General features: G+C 40.1%; 1 protein-coding gene across 1 annotated transcript in view; it reads left to right on the plus strand.

Moving 5' to 3' along the window:
- The window catches only part of LOC122558916 (uncharacterized), a 98,913-nt gene that overhangs the window by 57,271 nt on the left and 22,747 nt on the right, over positions 1–18,895 (plus strand). Inside the window, exons 18-23 of the mRNA XM_087999957.1 lie at positions 3,150–3,308; positions 3,824–3,860; positions 4,910–5,195; positions 11,727–11,923; positions 14,574–16,380; positions 16,542–16,722. Of these exons, the coding sequence (XP_087856083.1) occupies positions 3,150–3,308; positions 3,824–3,860; positions 4,910–5,195; positions 11,727–11,923; positions 14,574–16,380; positions 16,542–16,722 (2,667 nt within the window). The remainder of the gene's footprint in view (positions 1–3,149; positions 3,309–3,823; positions 3,861–4,909; positions 5,196–11,726; positions 11,924–14,573; positions 16,381–16,541; positions 16,723–18,895) is intronic.

Below are 18,895 nucleotides of genomic sequence, written 5' to 3' on the forward strand. Positions count from 1 at the left end.
TTTATATCTTTCCCCTCTCACCCTAAACCTATGCCCTCTAGTTTCTGGACTCCCCGACTCCAGGGAAAAGGCTTTGTCTATTTATCCTATCCATGCCCCTCATGATTTTGTAAACCTCTATAAGGTCACCCCTCAGCCTCCGAAGCTCCAGGGAAAATCTTTTTAATTCCTTTTCTGCCCTAATTCTATAATTTACCTTCTTTCCCTTTCTAACCTTGATTTGGCGAAGCACCTTGACCTTCATTTGCAGCTATCCATTTTTGGTGCTGCTGAAAGTAGGAATTTACTAAACTGGGAACCATCGACATGAGTTTACACCCATCTCCTCTGAACAAACTCACTGTAGTGCTTGAATTGTATAAAAATTTCTCCAGCAAGTTAATTTTTATTCTCTTAAATAAAACAATGCGTGAAATTAAGCATTTTTTATCATTGAATTTTACTTTAATTCGATTATCTTAAAATACTTACTAATGTTTTCTTGCTGATTTTCACAAAACACCTTACTGTTTTCATTCTTTCAGATAATAGGCACATCACTAGCTAGGCCAACATTAATTGCCCATTCCTAATTATTCATGAGAGGGTCATGGTGAGTAGCCTTCTTGAGCCACTGTAGTCCGTTTGATAGTAGGTACACCCATAGTGTTTGTGGAAGGGAGTCCCAGAATCTGACTCCACAACAATGAAGGAAGTATAGTATAGTTCCCTCTCCAAATGGTTTGTGGCTTGGAAGGGACCTTGTCAATAGTCTCGTTCCTGTGCATCTGTTTATCTTTCCTCCTGAGTGGTAGAGAGTTTGATTTGGAATGTGCTGTCAAAGATGAACTGTCGCTGTGCATTTTGCAGATTATGTATTGCTGCATGAGTGGAGGGAGTGAATATTTAGTGTGGTAGATGGGGTGCCAATCAAGTACCACTCCTGATGGTATTGAACTTGTGTGTTGTTGGAACTGCACCCATCTAGGCAAGTGGAGAGTATTTCATTCCAGTCTTGATTTGCGCCTTCCAGATAGTGGATAGAATTTGGGGAGTCCGAAATTAAGATTGAGACTGATGAAGAGCATATAGATTGACTTCAGGGTGATATATACAAGTTGAGTAAGTGATCATATGCATGGCAAATTCAGTACAATATAACATGGAAATTCTGAAGTTGTCCTCTTCGGTAGGAAGAACAGGCAAATTATTAATTAAATGGTGATAGATTTTGAAATGTTGGTGTGCAAAGGGATGTGGATGTCCTTGTACACCAGTCACTGAAAGCAAACATGGTCATGTAGCGAGGAGACAAATGGAATGTTAGCCTTCATTGTGAGAGGGTTTGAGTATAGGGCCAGAAGTCTTACTGCAGCTCTACGTGGCCTTTGTGCAAAACTTCAGCTGCAGTTGCACCTTGTTTTGGTCTCTCTCCTTAAGAAGAAATATTTTTGCCTTAGAAGAAATAAAATGAAGGTTCACCAGACTGATTCCTTGGAAAACAGCTGTGTTGTATAAGGAGAAATTGGGTCAACAAGGCCTGTACTGACTGGAGTTGAGAAGATTGAGTTGGGGGTGAAGGGAAGAATCTCATTGAAAATTCTGACAGGACTGACAGACTGAAAGCAGGAATTATTTTCCTCCTATCCAAAAAGAATATATGCAAAGGCAATTTTGATTTGAGATGAGGCCAAATGATTTGGATGTGAGCATAAGAGATATAGTTAGTAAGTTTGCAGATGACACCAAAATTGGAGGTGTAGTGAACAGTGAAGAGGGTTACCTCAGATTACAACAGGATCTGGACCAGATGGGCCAATGGGCTGAGAAGTGGCAGTTTAATTCAGATAAATGCGAGGTGCTGCATTTTGGGAAAGCAAATCGTAGCAGGACTTATACACTTAATGGTAAGGTCCCTAGGGAGTGTTGCTGAACAAAGAGACCTTGGAGTGCAGGTTCATAGCTCCTTGAAAGTGGAGTCGCAGGTAGATAGGATAGTGAAGGCGGCGTTTGTATGCTTTTCTTTATTGGTCAGAGTATTGAGTACAGGAGTTGGGAGGTCATGTTGCGGCTACAGGACATTGGTTAGGCCACTGTTGGAATATTGCATGCAGTTCTGGTCACCTTTCTATCGGAAAGATGTTGCGAAACTTGAAAGGATTCAGAAAAGATTTACAAGGATGTTGCCAGGATTGGAGGATTTGAGCTACAGGGAGAGGCTGAACAGGCTGGGGCTGTTTTCCCTGGATTGTCGGAGGTTGAGGGGTGACCTTATAGAGATTTTAGATAAATAGACAAAGACTTTTCCCTGTGGTGGGGGAGTCCAGAACTAGAGGGCATAGGTTTAGGGTGAGAGGGGAAAGATATAAAAGAGACCGAAGGGGCAACTTTTTCACGCAGAGGGTGGTACGTGTATGGAATGAGCTGCCAGAGGATGTGGTGGAGGCTGGTACAATTGCAACATTTAAGAGGCATTTGGATGGGTATATGAATAGGAAGGGTTTGGAGGGATATGGGCCGGGTGCAGGCAGGTGGGACTAGATTGGGTCTGGTCAGCATGGACGGGTTGTACCGAAGGGTCTGTTTCCATGCTGTACATCTCTATGACTCTAGGACGGTCAAATTCACTATCACAGAAGACCATTATTGATTTAAGAAAGAAATAGATTGATTTGTAAAGGCAATAGGTATCATGGGAATTGAGAGAGAGAGAGTAGAAGTATGGCATTGAGTTCAGAGTCAGCCATGAACATGTTGAATGATGAAGTGGAACTTATGGGCTAAAAGGCCAGCTCATGCTCCTATTTTCTGTATTTTACTCATCACAGAATTCCTAGCCTCTGACCTGTTCTTGTAGCCACAGCATTTATATGGCTATTCAGGTTCAGTTTCTGGTTGATGCTAAGCACCAAAATGTTGATAGTGGGGGATTCAGCAATGGTAATGCCATTGAACATCAAGTGAATATTTTTAGATTCTTCCATTGTGTAACATGATGTGGCACAAATGTTGGTTGAGACTTAGCACTGCAAGCCTTAATGTTGGCCAGTTCTTGCTGGTGGGTGGTATTGTACACTAGACTAGGACCTGACCCTAGAAAAATGCAAATTTTGAAATGTTTTATTTGGAAAGTTTTTGTTTCTGTCTTAATACTCCCATTTATCTCACAGCTTGAAATAGCAGTTAATGTTTCAGACAAGAACTATGAAAGTGAAACTGAACAGGCACTCCATGAGTCACCTGATAAAAGTGAGCCCAGTCAGTCATGCGGCTTAGCTCCAGAAGAAGATTACAATTCAGCAACTACTGATCAGATTGAACTTTTTGTTGTAAGTTAAGTATTTTGTTTCAATAATTGTTTACTGCGGGACTATTTTTGATAATAGAGTTGGGATTTAAGGTATATAATTTATGCTTCCTGTGCTCTTGAGTGAATAATTTGTAGGGAAAGCAAAGTTAAAGTTAGGTTTAAAAATGTAATATTCAACATCAGGCTAATCAATATTTTGATTTCTCTTGTGTTTCATATTTGTAAAAATGGAAGGTGCAAATCCATATTTGTGAATAATACTTGGTATTTTAGAAATCTGTAAAAATGCCTAAATATGGAAGTTGATGAATATTCTTGTGTTGACGATTTTAAATTATATTGTCCGTTCTCGTCCTATGGCATCAATTATATTATTCATTGTGCATGAATATATTCTAACTTGTATTATTACAATATCAAGTATTTTAGAATTCTGAATGTAGTAAACTGAATAATTAATATACATTCAACTGATCTTTTAAAACTAAAGTTTTTTTACCAGAACATTGAACATTAACGTTCATCTTTTCACAGGAGGTTATTGAAATTGCAAATGAAGATACAAGTCAAGGTAAGATACATGCTAATTAATTTAAAATACTTTTATTCCATTAATGTTGGAAATTATTATTGAATAATCAACATGACAAATTTCAATTTGAGATTTAGACTTTGAGGCATTTCTCTGAATCATTACTAATAATAAATAAAGTATTTAAGAGTAATTGAACTCACATCAATACAAATGGCTTGAACTTGCAATTGGTCAGATTAAATATAGAAATTAAAATACCCTCTGGTTTTGCGAACTGATTCCATTACAACCTGCCAGTACTGTCTAATTTTTTGGAAGTGGAATACTAATACTGTGACTGATTTGAAGAGCTATGTCAACCCTGTAGCTGAACAAATGAGCCCCCAACTCACTACCGCTGTCCTTACTGCGTGTGGCTGTCAGATAAACTTCTGTCACAGTTTCAGAATTGAACTTACTCCTTAGGGTATTTTTCTTTAATGTGCGTCAGAGTATGACTAACAAAAGCAGTGTATTTCTGATTCTCGTTTAGTAGAATGCATTCTTCCTATCAATTGATGCTGTTGCAATTTTATTATAGTCTGTTAATGTTATTCTGTTCAGTATCTCCAAATACTGAAGAGTTACATGTCTATCAAGCATTCTGATAAAGAGTTTGAAAATATTGTTTGACAAAACTATATTGTGTGTTTGCAAAGGAGTGTCTGGGAATATTTAAAATCACATTATATGACGATGACATAATCATTGCTAGATTCTAGTGAGAACTGGATATTTTGTGGCCTGGTTTGTTTTCAGGCTAGAGTGCTCAATGCTTATGAAGTGTTGTGAATTCTCCTTTTAACATTGTTTAAACTTGTAATTTAAGACTGGGCACAGATTTTATTAACTGTTTGATTCTAATGAATAGCCAACAGCTATTCTGTATAAACAATTGGTATTAAGCTAAGAATTATTCTGGTTACTGTGTGACAACATTAGAAATGCATTCCAGAAAAATATGTTTGATGTCATCAAATACTTAATAAGCAGAGGAGTTCTCCTGTAGTAATGTTAATTTTAAATCTGTGTTGTTGCCCTTTTAGAAGAGGAATATCCTGATACAGAGCCTGGTGATGATTTACAAGATGCTGTGTGCGCAAATGTAAGCTATGTGGATCAGAAGAACTTGGAGCAGGAAACTATCCTTGGTAGTGATCCTCCTCCTATGCCGATTGTAGAGCATGACACTGCACCTGATGTAACTGATGTATGCACTGAATCTAGGAGACTTGGTGAGCAACATATTCCAACAGAGAAGAATGTGAAGGATGGGTTTGATTTGGAAGAACTTACTCTTCCTAAAGAAGATTCTCACAATGCTACTGTTAGGTGAGGTCACTGATGTTGTGGTTGTGAAGGATAAATTACTTATTCCATGAATTGTGATTTATAATGTTTCTTTCATGCTGCATAAAAGGATGAATGTACTGTCATGTCAATGCTTTAGACTTGATTTAAAATTTAGTAGTGAATTTGAAACAATGGATAATAGACCTAACTCACATAGTTTCATAGCTTGAAATTTACCTTGCTACATATTCTTCCTTCCTCTGTGTCTTGCGCCTGTCCTTTCCCTAGATATCAGTTATGAGCTCCTATCACTTCAATCTTTCCTTCTTTCACCAATCCACAAGTATTTAGAATTCAGTTTTCATTCACAGTCTTAATTTCTTGATCTACCTATGCTTTCTTCTGTTCTTTAAGAACAAAAGAAATAGATGTTCAAGTAGATCATATGGCCACTTGAGCCTCATATTCCATTAGTGCAATCAGCCTTTTATTTAAACTTCAGTTTCCTCCCTGCTCCCTGAGTATTGAATCCCTGAGAGATCTACCCAGACCTAGAACTTACTTAATGATGGAACATCCATCACCTTCTTGGGTAGTGTTATGACACAGGGTAAACCCTCCTGCTTAATTTAAAGCAGCAACACAGAAAAGGTTTATCCCGTGCAGTAATCTGAAAATTCGAGAGGCCAAGAACTATTTAAAGTAAAAAGTAACAACTTTATTTCTTAAAGTATAACAGAGAATAATTAACTAACAACTATTTACAACTCCTTGCTCTAAACCTATCTTTTACTTTCCCTTCTATAATACTTGTCATAGAGTCATAGAGATATACAGCATAGAAACAAACTCTTCGGTCCGACCAGATATCCCAACCCAATCTAATCCCACCTGCCAGCATCCCTCTAAACCCTTCCCATTCATATACCCATCCAAATGCCTCTTAAATGTTGCAATTGTACCAGCCTCCACCATTTCCTCTGGCAGCTCATTCCATACACATACCACCCTCTGTGTGGAAAAGTTGCCCCTGAGGTCTCTTTTATATCTTTCCCCTCTCACCCTAAACCTATGCCCTCTAGTTCTGGATTCCCTGACCCCAGAGAAAAGACTTGCCTATTTACCCTATCCATGCCCCTCATAATTTTGTAAACCTCTATAAGGTCACCCCTCAGCCTTCAGTGCTCCAGGGAAAACTGCCCCAGCCTATTTAGCCTCTCCCTATAGCTCAAATCCTCCAACCCTGGCAACATTCTTGTAAGTCTTCTCTGAACCCTTTTCAAGTTTCACAACATCTTTCCGATAGAAAGGAGTCCAGAATTGCACGCAATATTCCAACAGTGGCCAAAGATTTACCAAAATTCAAATTTTCAAAACCAGCCAGATGTTGAATCTTCTCTTAATAACTTCCTTGGTCGTCGTCGTCTTGGGGATTTCTGTTTCACAGGTTACTAATTGATAAAGGTACCTTTAAGAGAGCTATTCTCTGCACAGTCTGCAGATGCTGGTGGCTTGGCAGTTCTTCTCCCAACTGTTCAATTTTCTCCAGTCGTATGTTCCCAAAGCATCGGATTGTGTCATTGGCTTTTAAGATTGTCAATATGCTAAATTCAAACTTGATTGGAGTTTGGTTATTTTTTAGATATAATTTAAACTGACCTAATTTGAATTTGTTTTGTCGTCTCCAGGCAACCAGCTAATCGAGTTGTTCGACCAAATGTTACATTATATCTTGTCAGGTGTTAGCTTTTAACTCTCTTAAAGGTACAGTACACCTTCATCACAGTGGGTCCACAATACATGAAATGAAGTTTTTCCTTGACTTGTTTCTCATGTATTGATCCCTTATCCTGAGATCATGTCCCAGAGACTGTATATTGACCAACTGGGGAAACAACCTCTGTGTCTACTCTTTAAAACCTTTTCAGAATCTTTTATATTTTTTAGTCAACTTGTGCAGACGTGTGATGACACATTTCGGGAGGCTTTTCTATAATGTTAAGTAGGCCCAGTTTACTCAGCCTCTCATCAGTGGACAGGTCTTTCATAGAACATAGAACATAGAACATAGAACAATACAGCACAGAACAGGCCCTTCGGCCCACGATGTTGTGCCGAACGTCTAACCTAGATTAAGTACCCATCCATGTACCTATCCAAATGCCGCTTAAAGGTCGCCAATGATTCCGACTCCACCACTCCCACGGGCAGCGCATTCCATGCCCCCACCACTCTCTGGGTAAAGAACCCACCCCTGACATCTCCCCTATACCTTCCACCCTTCACCTTAAATTTATGTCCCCTTGTAACACTCTGTTGTACCCGGGGAAAAAGTTTCTGACTGTCTACTCTATCTATTCCTCTGATCATCTTATAAACCTCTATCAAGTCACCCCTCATCCTTCGCCGTTCCAACGAGAAAAGGCCGAGAACTCTCAACCTATCCTCGTACGACTTCCTCTCCATTCCAGGCAACATCCTGGTAAATCTTCTCTGCATCCTCTCCAAAGCTTCCACATCTTTCCTATAGTGAGGCGACCAGAACTGCACACAGTACTCCAACTGTGGCCTAACCAAAGTCCTGTACAGCTGCAACATCACTTCACGACTCTTGAATTCAATCCCTCTGCTAATGAACGATAATACTCCATAGGCCTTCTTACAAACTCTATCCACCTGAGTGGCAACCTTCAAAGATCTATGTACATAGACCCCAAGATCCCTCTGTTCCTCCACCTGACTAAGAACCCTACCATTAACCCTGTATTCCGCATTCTTATTTGTTCTTCCAAAATGGACAACCTCACACTTGGCAGGGTTGAACTCCATCTGCCACTCCTCAGCCCAGCTCTGCATCATATCTAAGTCCCTCTGCAGCCGACAACAGCCCTCCTCACTGTCCACAACTCCACCTATCTTCGTATCATCTGCAAATTTACTGACCCACCCTTCGACTCCCTCATCTAAGTCATTAATAAAAATTACAAACAGCAGAGCACCCAGAACTGATCCCTGCGGAACTCCACTTGTAACTGGGCTCCAGGCTGAATATTTACCATCTACCACCACTCTCTGCCTTCGACCGGTTCATTTCAGGTACCTGTGTAACTAACATTGGCTTTACCACATCCAAGGCAAATATATCCAATCTTAGATATGGAGATAAAACTGTACATTATATTCCAAGTGTGGTCTCACGAAAGCCCTATAGAATTGTAGCAAGGTTTCCTTGTTCATGTATTGTAATCTGCTTGCGATACAAGCCAATGTGCCATTGTGTTGCTAATGGTTGATGTATCTGCATGTTAATTTTGTTTTCCATCTATGGCAATCAATTATCTCCAAGCATTATTATTTAAATGTTTCAAACTTTTCAAAAACATGCAGCAGGATATGGATCCTATGGAAAGTTAGGCAGAGAAATAGCAGATGGAGTTTAATCCAGACAAGTGTGAGGTGGTGCATTTTGGAAGATCAAATGCAAGAGGAACGTATCTAGTAAATGGCCGACTCTTAGGAACATTGATGTGCAGAGGGACCTTGGAGTTCAACACCAAAGCTCCCCGAGAGTGACATAAGTGGATAACGAGAAAGAAGGCATATGGTCTGCCGTATGAATATAAAAGTCATGTTGCAACTATGTAAGACTTTCGTCAGGCCACATTTGAGATCCTGTGCGCAGTTCTGGTCACTGCATTATAGGAGGGACATGTAGGCTCTGGAGAGGGAGCAGAAGAGTTTTACCAGGATGTTGCCTGGATTGGAATGTATTACCTGTAAGTGGAGGTTTGACAAACTTGGATTTTTTTCACTAGAGCGTCAGAGGCTGAGAGGTGATTTGCTAGAAGTATATCAAATTATGAGAGGCATGGATAGAGTGGATAGTCTGAGTCTTTTTCTCAGGGTAGAAATGTTAAGTACTAGGGAGCATAGGTTTAAAGTGAGAGGAGTAAAGTTTAAAGGTGATGTGTGAGGAAAGTTGTTTTTTGACACCGATGATGATAGCTGCCTGGAATGTACTGCCCAAGGACGTGGTAGAAGCATAAAGTTAGCAAAACTTAAGAGGCATTTAGACAAACAAAGAATAAAGGGTTACGGACCATGTGAAAGTGGATAGGATTAGTTTACAATAGCATCATAGTCGGCACAGACATGGTGAGCAGAAGGGCTGCTTTCTGTTTTATGTTCTATCTGCTTTCTTGTTCTAAAGGACCTCACACTTCACTATTTTATAATCTGCAGACAGGATAGATGGGACAGTATAGAACTCGAGGTGCATAATTTAAAAATAATGGGAATGCCACTAAGGTGTCAGATAAGAAATAATTTTTTTTACTCATGGTTTTGAATTTTTCAAATTTTTTGAAAGCTCAGTCTTTGAGTATCTTCAATGTAGAGTTTGATAAATTTCTGATTACCAGGGTAATTTGGATGGGAAAAAATGCATTGAAGTATTCAATTAGCCATGATTCTAATGAATGGTGTGCTAGGCTTGGTTGACTGAATGATCTGCTTATGTCCCTATGCCCTTTAGTTGTTGCCAATTCACTTTACCTGCACATATCTCTTTGCAGCCTCTTTGTACCTTACTCAAAAGTTTACATTTATGGTTTGCTTATCATGTGTAAACTTGAATATGTTACTCTGTCTAAGTCATTAATGATAGATTATAATTGTGGAAACCTCAGTGCTGAGCCTTATGGCACCCCATTAGTTACAGTGTACAAACTGCCATCCATGGTCTGTCTGATGGTACTGCAATTTTCAAAATGTATTGTAAAGACTTCCTCAATATTGGATTCCATCTGTTGTGACTGTTCTAGAATATAAAGAATTTCAGAAAATCATAACCACTATCTCTGCAATTACCTCTTTTGGAATCCTGAACTAGAGGCAAAGAGATACTGGGATGTGTCAATTTTTAGAATATTAATTTTCTCTGAGAGCTTTTCATTGCTGATATTATTTTTGTTACTCACTTTCATTAGTCACTTGGTTATCTTCTCTCTCTGTTATATAATATAAGTCACAAAATATTTGTTCATTATCATGTTTTGAGAAGATTTGTAGCTAAGGTTGAGGTTGTGGATGTAAGTTTGCTCGCTGAGCTGGAAGGTTCATTTCCAGACGTTTCATCACCATACCAGGTAACATCTTCAGTGGGCCTCCAGGTGAAGCACTGCTGCTGATTTATATGTTTGGGTTTCTTTGAGTTGGTGATGTCATTTCCGGTTCTTTTTCTCAGGGGGTGATAGATGAGGTCTAATGCGATGTGTTTGTTGATAGAGTTCTGGTTGGAATGCCATGCTTCTAGGAATTCTTGTGCGTGTCTCTGGCTTGTCCTAGGATGGCTGTGTTGTCCTTCCTTATCTGCATGTAAAGATACTAGTGAGAGAGAGATACTAGTGACCCTCTCTCACTAGTATCCTTACATACAGACAAGGAAGGACACCACTTCGACTGGGACAACACATCCATCCTTGGATAAGCCAAACAGAGACACGCAGGAGAAGGTCATCGAGCAAACCTGCATCCATTTGTTCATTATCTCTGGCATTTCCAAATTCCACATGATAATTTCTCCTATTTCTGCCTTTAAGGATCCATTATTTACTTTAGGTACCTTTTATATACTTATGAAAGGTCTTACAATCCATTTTTATATTCTTTATATTCTTCGTTAACTCTGCTTCTGCCTTTTCGTGTGATAAACTTTGCGGTAGCCCTAATTCCCAGGTTTTCGACTGTTCACGACAACATTATAAACCTTTTTTTTAAAGACGCTAATGTTATCCTTAACTTAAGCCTCAGATAAAACTTTCGCACGGAGGTTTTGTTGTTTCAATAGAACAATTCTTTTGTTTGAAGTTTTGAATAATATCTTTATATGCTATCATTTTTAAACCTATTTACACATAAACCATGCCTCTTATGCTAAGTTAATCAGTTTTTAAAAAAATTTTACGAGTTTTTTAAAAAATTCAAGATACAAACTTGTGTGTTCATATGGAAGTCAATTGTATTTGAATAATTCTCTCCCCAGAGGTCCCTTTACTATAACATTACTGATTACCCTGTCTTATCACACCATACCAGATCTTAAATTGTTGAACCCACAAGATGCTGTTGCAGGAAGCTGTCGAGAAAACATTTTAGAAGTTCATCTTCCAGACCACCTTTGTCAATTGATTTGCCCAGCCTGTGGGGAGAATCAAGTTCTTCACATTTAATTAATTGACTTTGTAATAAGCTTTAGTTATTTCTTACTTAAAACTCTGAGTTTACTACTATTGTCGAACTTGTAAACTACCTCTACTGTCACTAACCTTCACGCATACTGGTTCTGTTTCATGATCATCTTTTCTCTACTATTGGGTCTGCTGCAGTTCCCTTTTCATTCTTCCAATGTTTTTAAAATGTTGTATGCTTAGAATGATTATTTTCCAATTTTGGGCTTTCATCTAGATTTCTCACTGCGTAGAAATTATTCAAAATTATATTTTAAGTGATAATTTAAAAAACGTATTTTCATCTGGGCTGATACTAAAAAGAATCTGTTTCTTTTATTAGTAGCTCTTCAGTCACTGAGCAGATGAGTTCACAGACAAACCAAGTCATAAAAAGATGCAGATTTTTAAAACCAAAACCCAACCTCAGTAAAACCACTTCAAGAAGCCATGCTAAAAAGATGTGTCCTATTACAGAGAGTAGATCTGTACAGAACTCTATAGAACCATCTGAAACAACATTGCAGAAGTCAAATTATGGTAAGCAAAGTATATAAAAAACCTATTTTGGTTAAATATGTATCTTCTTCTAAAAGATGTGTATTGAAGTTAACCAGAAACTTGCTTGTCTGAGACATCACTGGTTCTTTGCAGCAATGTTTTCAGTTGTATGCATATAGAGTCATAGAGATGTACAGCATGGAAACAGACCCTTTGGTCCAACCCGTCCATGCCGACCAGATATCCCAACCCAATCTAGTCCCACCTGCCAGCACCTGGCCCATATTCCTCCAAACCCTTCCTATTCATATACCCATCCAAATGCCTCTTAAATGTTGCAATTGTACCAGCCTCCACCACATCCTCTGGCAGCTCATTCCATACACGTACCACCCTCTGCGTGAAAAAGTTGCCCCTTCGGTCTCTTTTATATCTTTCCCCTCTCACCCTAAACCTATGCCCTCTAGTTCTGGACTCCCCGACCCCAGGGAAAAGACTTTGTCTATTTATCCTATCCATGCCCCTCAAAATTTTGTAAACCTCTGTAAGTTCACTCCTCAGCCTCCAACGCTCCAGGGAAAACAGCCCCAGCCTGTTCAGCCTCTCCCTGTAGCTCAGATCGTCCAACCCTGGCAACATCCTTGTAAATCGTTTCTGAACCCTTTCAAGTTTCACAACATTTTTCCGATAGGAAGGAGACCAGAATTGCATGCAATATTCCAACAGTGGCCTAACCAATGTCCTGTAAAGCCGCAAAATGACCTCCCAACTCCCATACTCAATACTCTGACCAATAAAGGAAAGCATACAAATGCCGCCTTCACTATCCTAACTACCTGTGACTCCACTTTCAAGGAGCTATGAACCTGCACTCCAAGGTCTCTTTGTTCAGCAACACTCCCTAGGACCTTACCATTAAGTGTATAAGTCCTGCTAAGATTTGCTTTCCCAAAATGCAGCACCTCTCATTTATCTGAATTAAACTCCATCTGCCACTTCTTAGCCCATTTGCCCATCTGGTCCAGATTCTGTTGTAATCTGAAGTAACCCTCTTTGCTGTCCACTACACCTCCAATTTTGGTGTCATCTGCAAACTTACTAACTGTACCTCTTATGCTCACATCCAAATCATTTATGTAAATGACAATAAGTAGAGGACTCAGTACCGATCCTTGTGGCACTCCACCGGTCACAGGCCTCCAGTTTGAAAAACAACCCTCCACCACCACCCTCTGTCTTCTACCTTTGAGCCAGTTCTCCCTGTATTCCATGAGATCTAACCTTGCTAATCAGTCTCCCCTGGGGAACCTTGTCAAACGCCTTACTGAAGTCCACATAAATCACATCTACTGCTCTGCCGTCATCAATCTTCTTTGTTACTTCTTCAAAAAACTCAATCAAGTTTATGAGACATGATTTCCCATGCACAAAGCCATGTTGACTATCCCGAATCAGTCCTTGTCTTTCCAAATACATGTACATCCTGTCCCTCAGGATTCCCTCCAACAACTTGCCCACCACCGAGGCCAAGCTCACTGGTCTATAGTTCCCTGGCTTGTCCTTACCACCCTTCTTAAACAGTGGCACCATGTTTGCCAACCTCCAGTCTTCCGGCATCTCACCTGTGACTATCGATGATACAAATATCTCAGCAAGAGGCCCAGCAATCACTTCTCTAGCTTCCCACAGAGTTCTTGGGTACACCTGATCAGGTCCTGGGGATTTATCTACCTTTAACCGTTTCAAGACATCCAGCACTTCCTCCTCTGTAATCTGGACATTTCGCAAGATGTCACCATCTATTTCCCTACAGCCTATATCCTCCATATCCTTTTCCACAATAAATACTGATGCAAAATATTCATTTAGTATCTCCCCCAAAGGCTGAGTAATTTAGAGGCAGATATTATAATTAGAGTTAGTGATTGCATGGATATATGTTTAAGAGCAGAGTGTAGTTCTGATAAAAGTAGATGCTATTTATTTTAATTTGTTTTGTAAAGCAATTTCCTTATGATTTTAGATTAGATTCCCTACAGTGTGGAAACAGGCCCTTCGGTCCAACCAGTCCACACCGACCCTCTGAAGAGTAACCCACTCAGACCCATTTCTGTCTGACTAATGCACCTAACACTATGGGCAATTTAGCATGGCCAATCCACCTGACCTGCTCACTTTGGATTGTGGGAGGAAACCGGAGCAACTGGAGGAAACCCACGCAGCCATGGGGAGAATGTGCAAACTCCACACAGACAGTCGCTCGACTCTGGAATCAAACCTGGGACCCTGGTGCTATGAGGCAGCAGTGCTAACCACTGAGCCACCGTGCTGCCCCTTAAAATACTTAAAGTACTTGAAATAATTGTTTTTAAATTTGGAATTAAATGACATAATGCATTTAAGATCACAAAAAGTGATTAACCTTTTAAGTGCTTTTTTTTTTAACTGCTGAATACACTACTTAGTATTCCTGGCAGTATTTCCAGTACTGAAAATGTTGGTGCAGGGAAATGTTAACTGTTAAAAACAGAAAGAACTGCAGATGATGTAAATAAGAAACAAAAACCGAAACAACTGGAAAAGCTCAGCAGATCTGGCAGCATTTGTGGAGAGAAGTAAGAGTTAACATTTCTGGTCAAGTGACCCTTCCTCAGAGCTCAGTGTTAATAGCTTCTGATTTTACTTCCAGACAATGAAACAAAGGAGAATCATGGTGACTCCTTGCAACTCCACCTGGCTACAGCAGAAGCTGATAAACAGGACCTAACCATGGAGGAAGTTTCAGTTGAGCAACCAAGTGATAAGGTGTCATTCCCTGACGAGCAAGAGAAATGTGTGGGAAATCAAGAGCAAATGAACAAAACTGAACACCAGGGCTATAGGACCAAGCATCCTTGTGAAAAGGTGTCAATACTTGGGGAACAAGACGTGGGGCATGGAAAGAAATCTAGTAGGACTGAGCATTTGAATGATGATACTCGGCATGTGGTTGAACATTTATCAATACCTGAACAACAAGATCAATACACAGAAGATGAAGAGCAACGGAGTAGGACACAGCATCTGAATGATGAGATTCAGCATGTGGTTGAGCAGTTATCAATACCTGAGCAACAAAACCAGTGTGTGGAAGATGAAGAACAGCAACTGGGTAGCACTCAGCATCTGAATGATGAGACTCAGCATGTGGTTGAACAGTTATCAATACCTGAACATCAAGATCAATATATGGAAGATGAAGAGCAACCGAGTAGGACACAGCATCTGAATGATGAGATTCAGCATGTGGTTGAACAGTTATCAATACCTGAACAACAAGATCAATACACGGAAGATGAAGAGCAACTGAGTAGGACACAGCATCTGAATGATGAGACTCCGCATGTGGTTGAACAGTTAACGCTGCCTGAGCAACAAGACCAATACGTGGACGATGAAGAGCCATTGAGTAGGACTCAGCATGTGGTTGAACAGTTAACAATACCTGAACAACAAGATCAATATGTGGAAGGTGAGGAGCAACCGAGTAGGACTCAGCTTCTGAATGATGAGACTCAGCATGTGGTTGAACAGTTATCAATACCTGAACAACGAGATCAATATGTGGAAGGTGAGGAGCAACCGAGTAGGACTCAGCTTCTGAATGATGAGACTCAGCATGTGGTTGAACAGGTATCAATACCTGAACAACAAGATCAATACGTGGAAGGTGAAGAGCAACTAAATAGGACTCATCATGTGGTTGAACAATTATCAATACCTGAACAACAAGATCAATACACGGAAGATGAAGAGCAACTGAGTAGGACACAGCATCTGAATGATGCGACTCCGCATGTGGTTGTACAGTTAACACTGCCTGAGCAACAAGACCAATACGTGGACGATAAAGAGCCATTGAGTAGGACTCAGCATGTGGTTGAACAGTTATCAATACCTGAACAACAAGATCAATATGTGGAAGATGAAGAGCAACCGAGTAGGACACAGCATCTGAATGATGAGACTCAGCATGTGGTTGAACAGTTATCAATATCTGAACAACAAGATCAATACGTGGAAGATGAAGAGCAACTAAGTAGGACTCAGTATCTGAATGATGAGACTCAGCATGTGGTTGAACAATTATCAATATCTGAACAACAGAAGCAGAGTGTGGAAAATGAAGAACAGCAACTGAGTAGGACTGTGAATCTGGGTGATGAGACTCAGCATATGGGTGAACAGTTATCTACATCTGAACAACAGAACCAGTGTGTGGAAGATGAAAAAGAGCAACTGATTAAGACTGCGTATCTGAGTGGTGAAACTCAGCATGTGGTTGAACAGTTACCTGAACAACAAAACTTGTGTGTGGAGGATAAAAAACGGAGTAGGACTCAGCATCTGGGTGAACAGTTATCACTATCTAAGCAACAAGACCAATGGGTGGAAGATGAAGTGCAACTTGAAAGAATTAAGCAACTGGATGCTAGAACTGAGTATCTGAGTGCAAGGTAAAAGAGGATACTCTTACAGCATTTAATGATAATCAGATGTATTATTTGGATAATTGCTTCAGGGTATGTTTGCACATTTTAACAAATAAATATTTAAAATAGAGTAGACATTGTAGACTTGGTTTTCTTGTTTGTACTGATGCCATATCTTTCTTTAGTGTGTCTCCAACACATGATCAACTACATACAACATCTGAAATTCAAGAAGCACAATTGGGCATGTCCTCTGCATACCTCACTCAATCCACGTTGAGTCCGTGTCAGAGAACTGATGCAAAGCTATCCATACAGGCTCCAGAATCAAATGCTGATGTTTCATATTTTGGTTACTCCCAACAGGTTTGTCTGATTTTCAAAAATAATACTGAGTTCACTTATAGATTAGTTTTGCTTGTTTTAAATTAATGAATAAGCTATGTGTGTCCCTGGGAAAGCCAGCCTTTTTTATATACTTGCCCTTGAGAGCGTGATGTTGAGCTGCTTCATGTACTGTAATCTGTGTTTTGAAACTCGCACATTTGGGATGAAATTCCAGAACTTTTTACAGAAGGTACATACTGCTGCTATGCTGCATTGGTTGTGTAGCATGCAAATGCTTAAGCTGGTAGAGAGAATCCTTTCCTGGATGATGTCAACCTTCTTGAATGCTGTTGGAGCTACACTTATCCAGGAGATGGAAAACATTCTATCACACTCTTCACATGTACATTTCAATGGTGGAAAGGCTTGTGGGAGGCTGAGCTTCAGGCTCCTTGTAGAATATCGAGCTGCTGACTTGCTGGAACCACATTGCTGGTCTGGTTAAGATTCTGGTGATAATCTCCAGGATTCAGTGACTTGGCCTTTTTTGCCAAAGTGTTTGAGTATAGGAGCAAGGATATCTTACTGCAGCTGTGTAGGGCTTTGCTGAGACTAAACCTGGAGTACTGTATGCAAGTTTGGTCTCTTTGCTGGAGAAAAAATACTTGCCACAGTGGGAGGTAAGCGAAGATTCAGCAGACTGATATCTGGGTTGACAGGTTTGTTGTATGAGGGCAGAGTACTTTGACTCAGCCTGTATTCATTGAGTTGAGAACATTGAGAGGGGATCCAACTGAACTGGCAATTCGAGATGGGCAATAAATACAGCAAAGCCCACATCTCTGAATGAATTTATGAAAATAAAGCAAGATCTGAAAAAGTAGAGTGGGAAACATCTACTTGAGGGTAAATCTACACAGAACAGTGGAATTTGTTCAAAAAAGCTTTTGGAGAACAAGTACTGGCCCAACATTTTCTCTTCAGAGTGAAACATAGGAGCAACAAGCTCAGAGTACCCTAGGTATATAGGTATATTCAGGACTGGATAAGAAGTAAAAGAGAGAAGTGTAACAGGTACAAAGGAAGAAAATCAATGGAGGCTATAAAGAATTATACAAATTGCAGGGGGATCCCATGAAAGCAATTAGAAGAGCAAAGAGGAGGGAATGAATGGTCCCTTTTTGTTTGCAATACAAATAACTATATAGATGAAAACATGAGGCGTTTGACAAATAAGTTTCCGAGTGACACAAAGATTAGCCGGGTGGTTGACAGTAAGGAAGAATGTCTTAGACTACAGGAGGATATAAACAAATTGGTCGGATGGGCGGCACGGTGGCTCAGTGGTTAGCACTGCTGCCTCACAGCACCAGGGACCCAGGTTTTGTCTTTGTGGAGTTTGCATGTCCTCCCCATGTCTGAGAGGGTTTCTTCTGAGTGCTCCGGTTTCCTCCCGCAGTCCAAAGATGTTCAGACCAGGTGAATTGGTCATGCTAAATTGCCCATAGTGTTAGGTGCATTAGCTAGGGTAAATATAGGGTAGGGGAATGGGTCTGGTTGGGTTACTGTTTGGAGGGTCATTATGGACTTGTTTCCATACTGTAAGGAATCTAATCAGTGGCAGAGGGAATTGAAACAAGGTAAGTGTGAGGTGACAAGTGTGAAGTAACAAGACGAGAGAGAGTACTCAATGAATGGCTGGACATGAAAGCTCTTTGGAATAGAGAGATCTTTGGGTACTTGTCCACAGGTCCGTAAAGGCAACAGGCAGATTAATAGTGTAGTTAATAAGGCATACAGGTTACTTTTATCAGTTGACATATAGATTATAAGACCAGGAAGGTTACATTGGAGCTATACAAGAATTTGTTTCAGCCACAGCCTAGGGTACTATGTCACTACACTATTGAAAGAATATGATTGCACTGGAAGGAATGCAGAAGCGATTCATCAGGATGTTGCCTGGGATGGAATACTTTAGCTATGAATAGAGGCAGGATAAACTCAGGTTGTTTTCTGTGGAGTCGAGAAGATTGAGGGAGGATTTGAGAGAACTGTATACAATTATGAGGGGCGGGCACAGTATGAATAGAAAACAGTAATTACCCTTAGTTTAAGGGTCAGTAACAAGGGGCACACTTTTCAAGTGAAAGGCAGGAGGTTTAGAGGGGATTTGAGGAAAACCTTTTTCACCCAGAGGGTGGTGATGGTC

The sequence above is a fragment of the Chiloscyllium plagiosum genome, unplaced genomic scaffold (genome assembly GCF_037043375.1).
Source record: "Chiloscyllium plagiosum isolate Xiang-an unplaced genomic scaffold, Cpla_swu_hap1 HiC_scaffold_2, whole genome shotgun sequence".
Lineage (NCBI taxonomy): Eukaryota > Metazoa > Chordata > Chondrichthyes > Orectolobiformes > Hemiscylliidae > Chiloscyllium > Chiloscyllium plagiosum.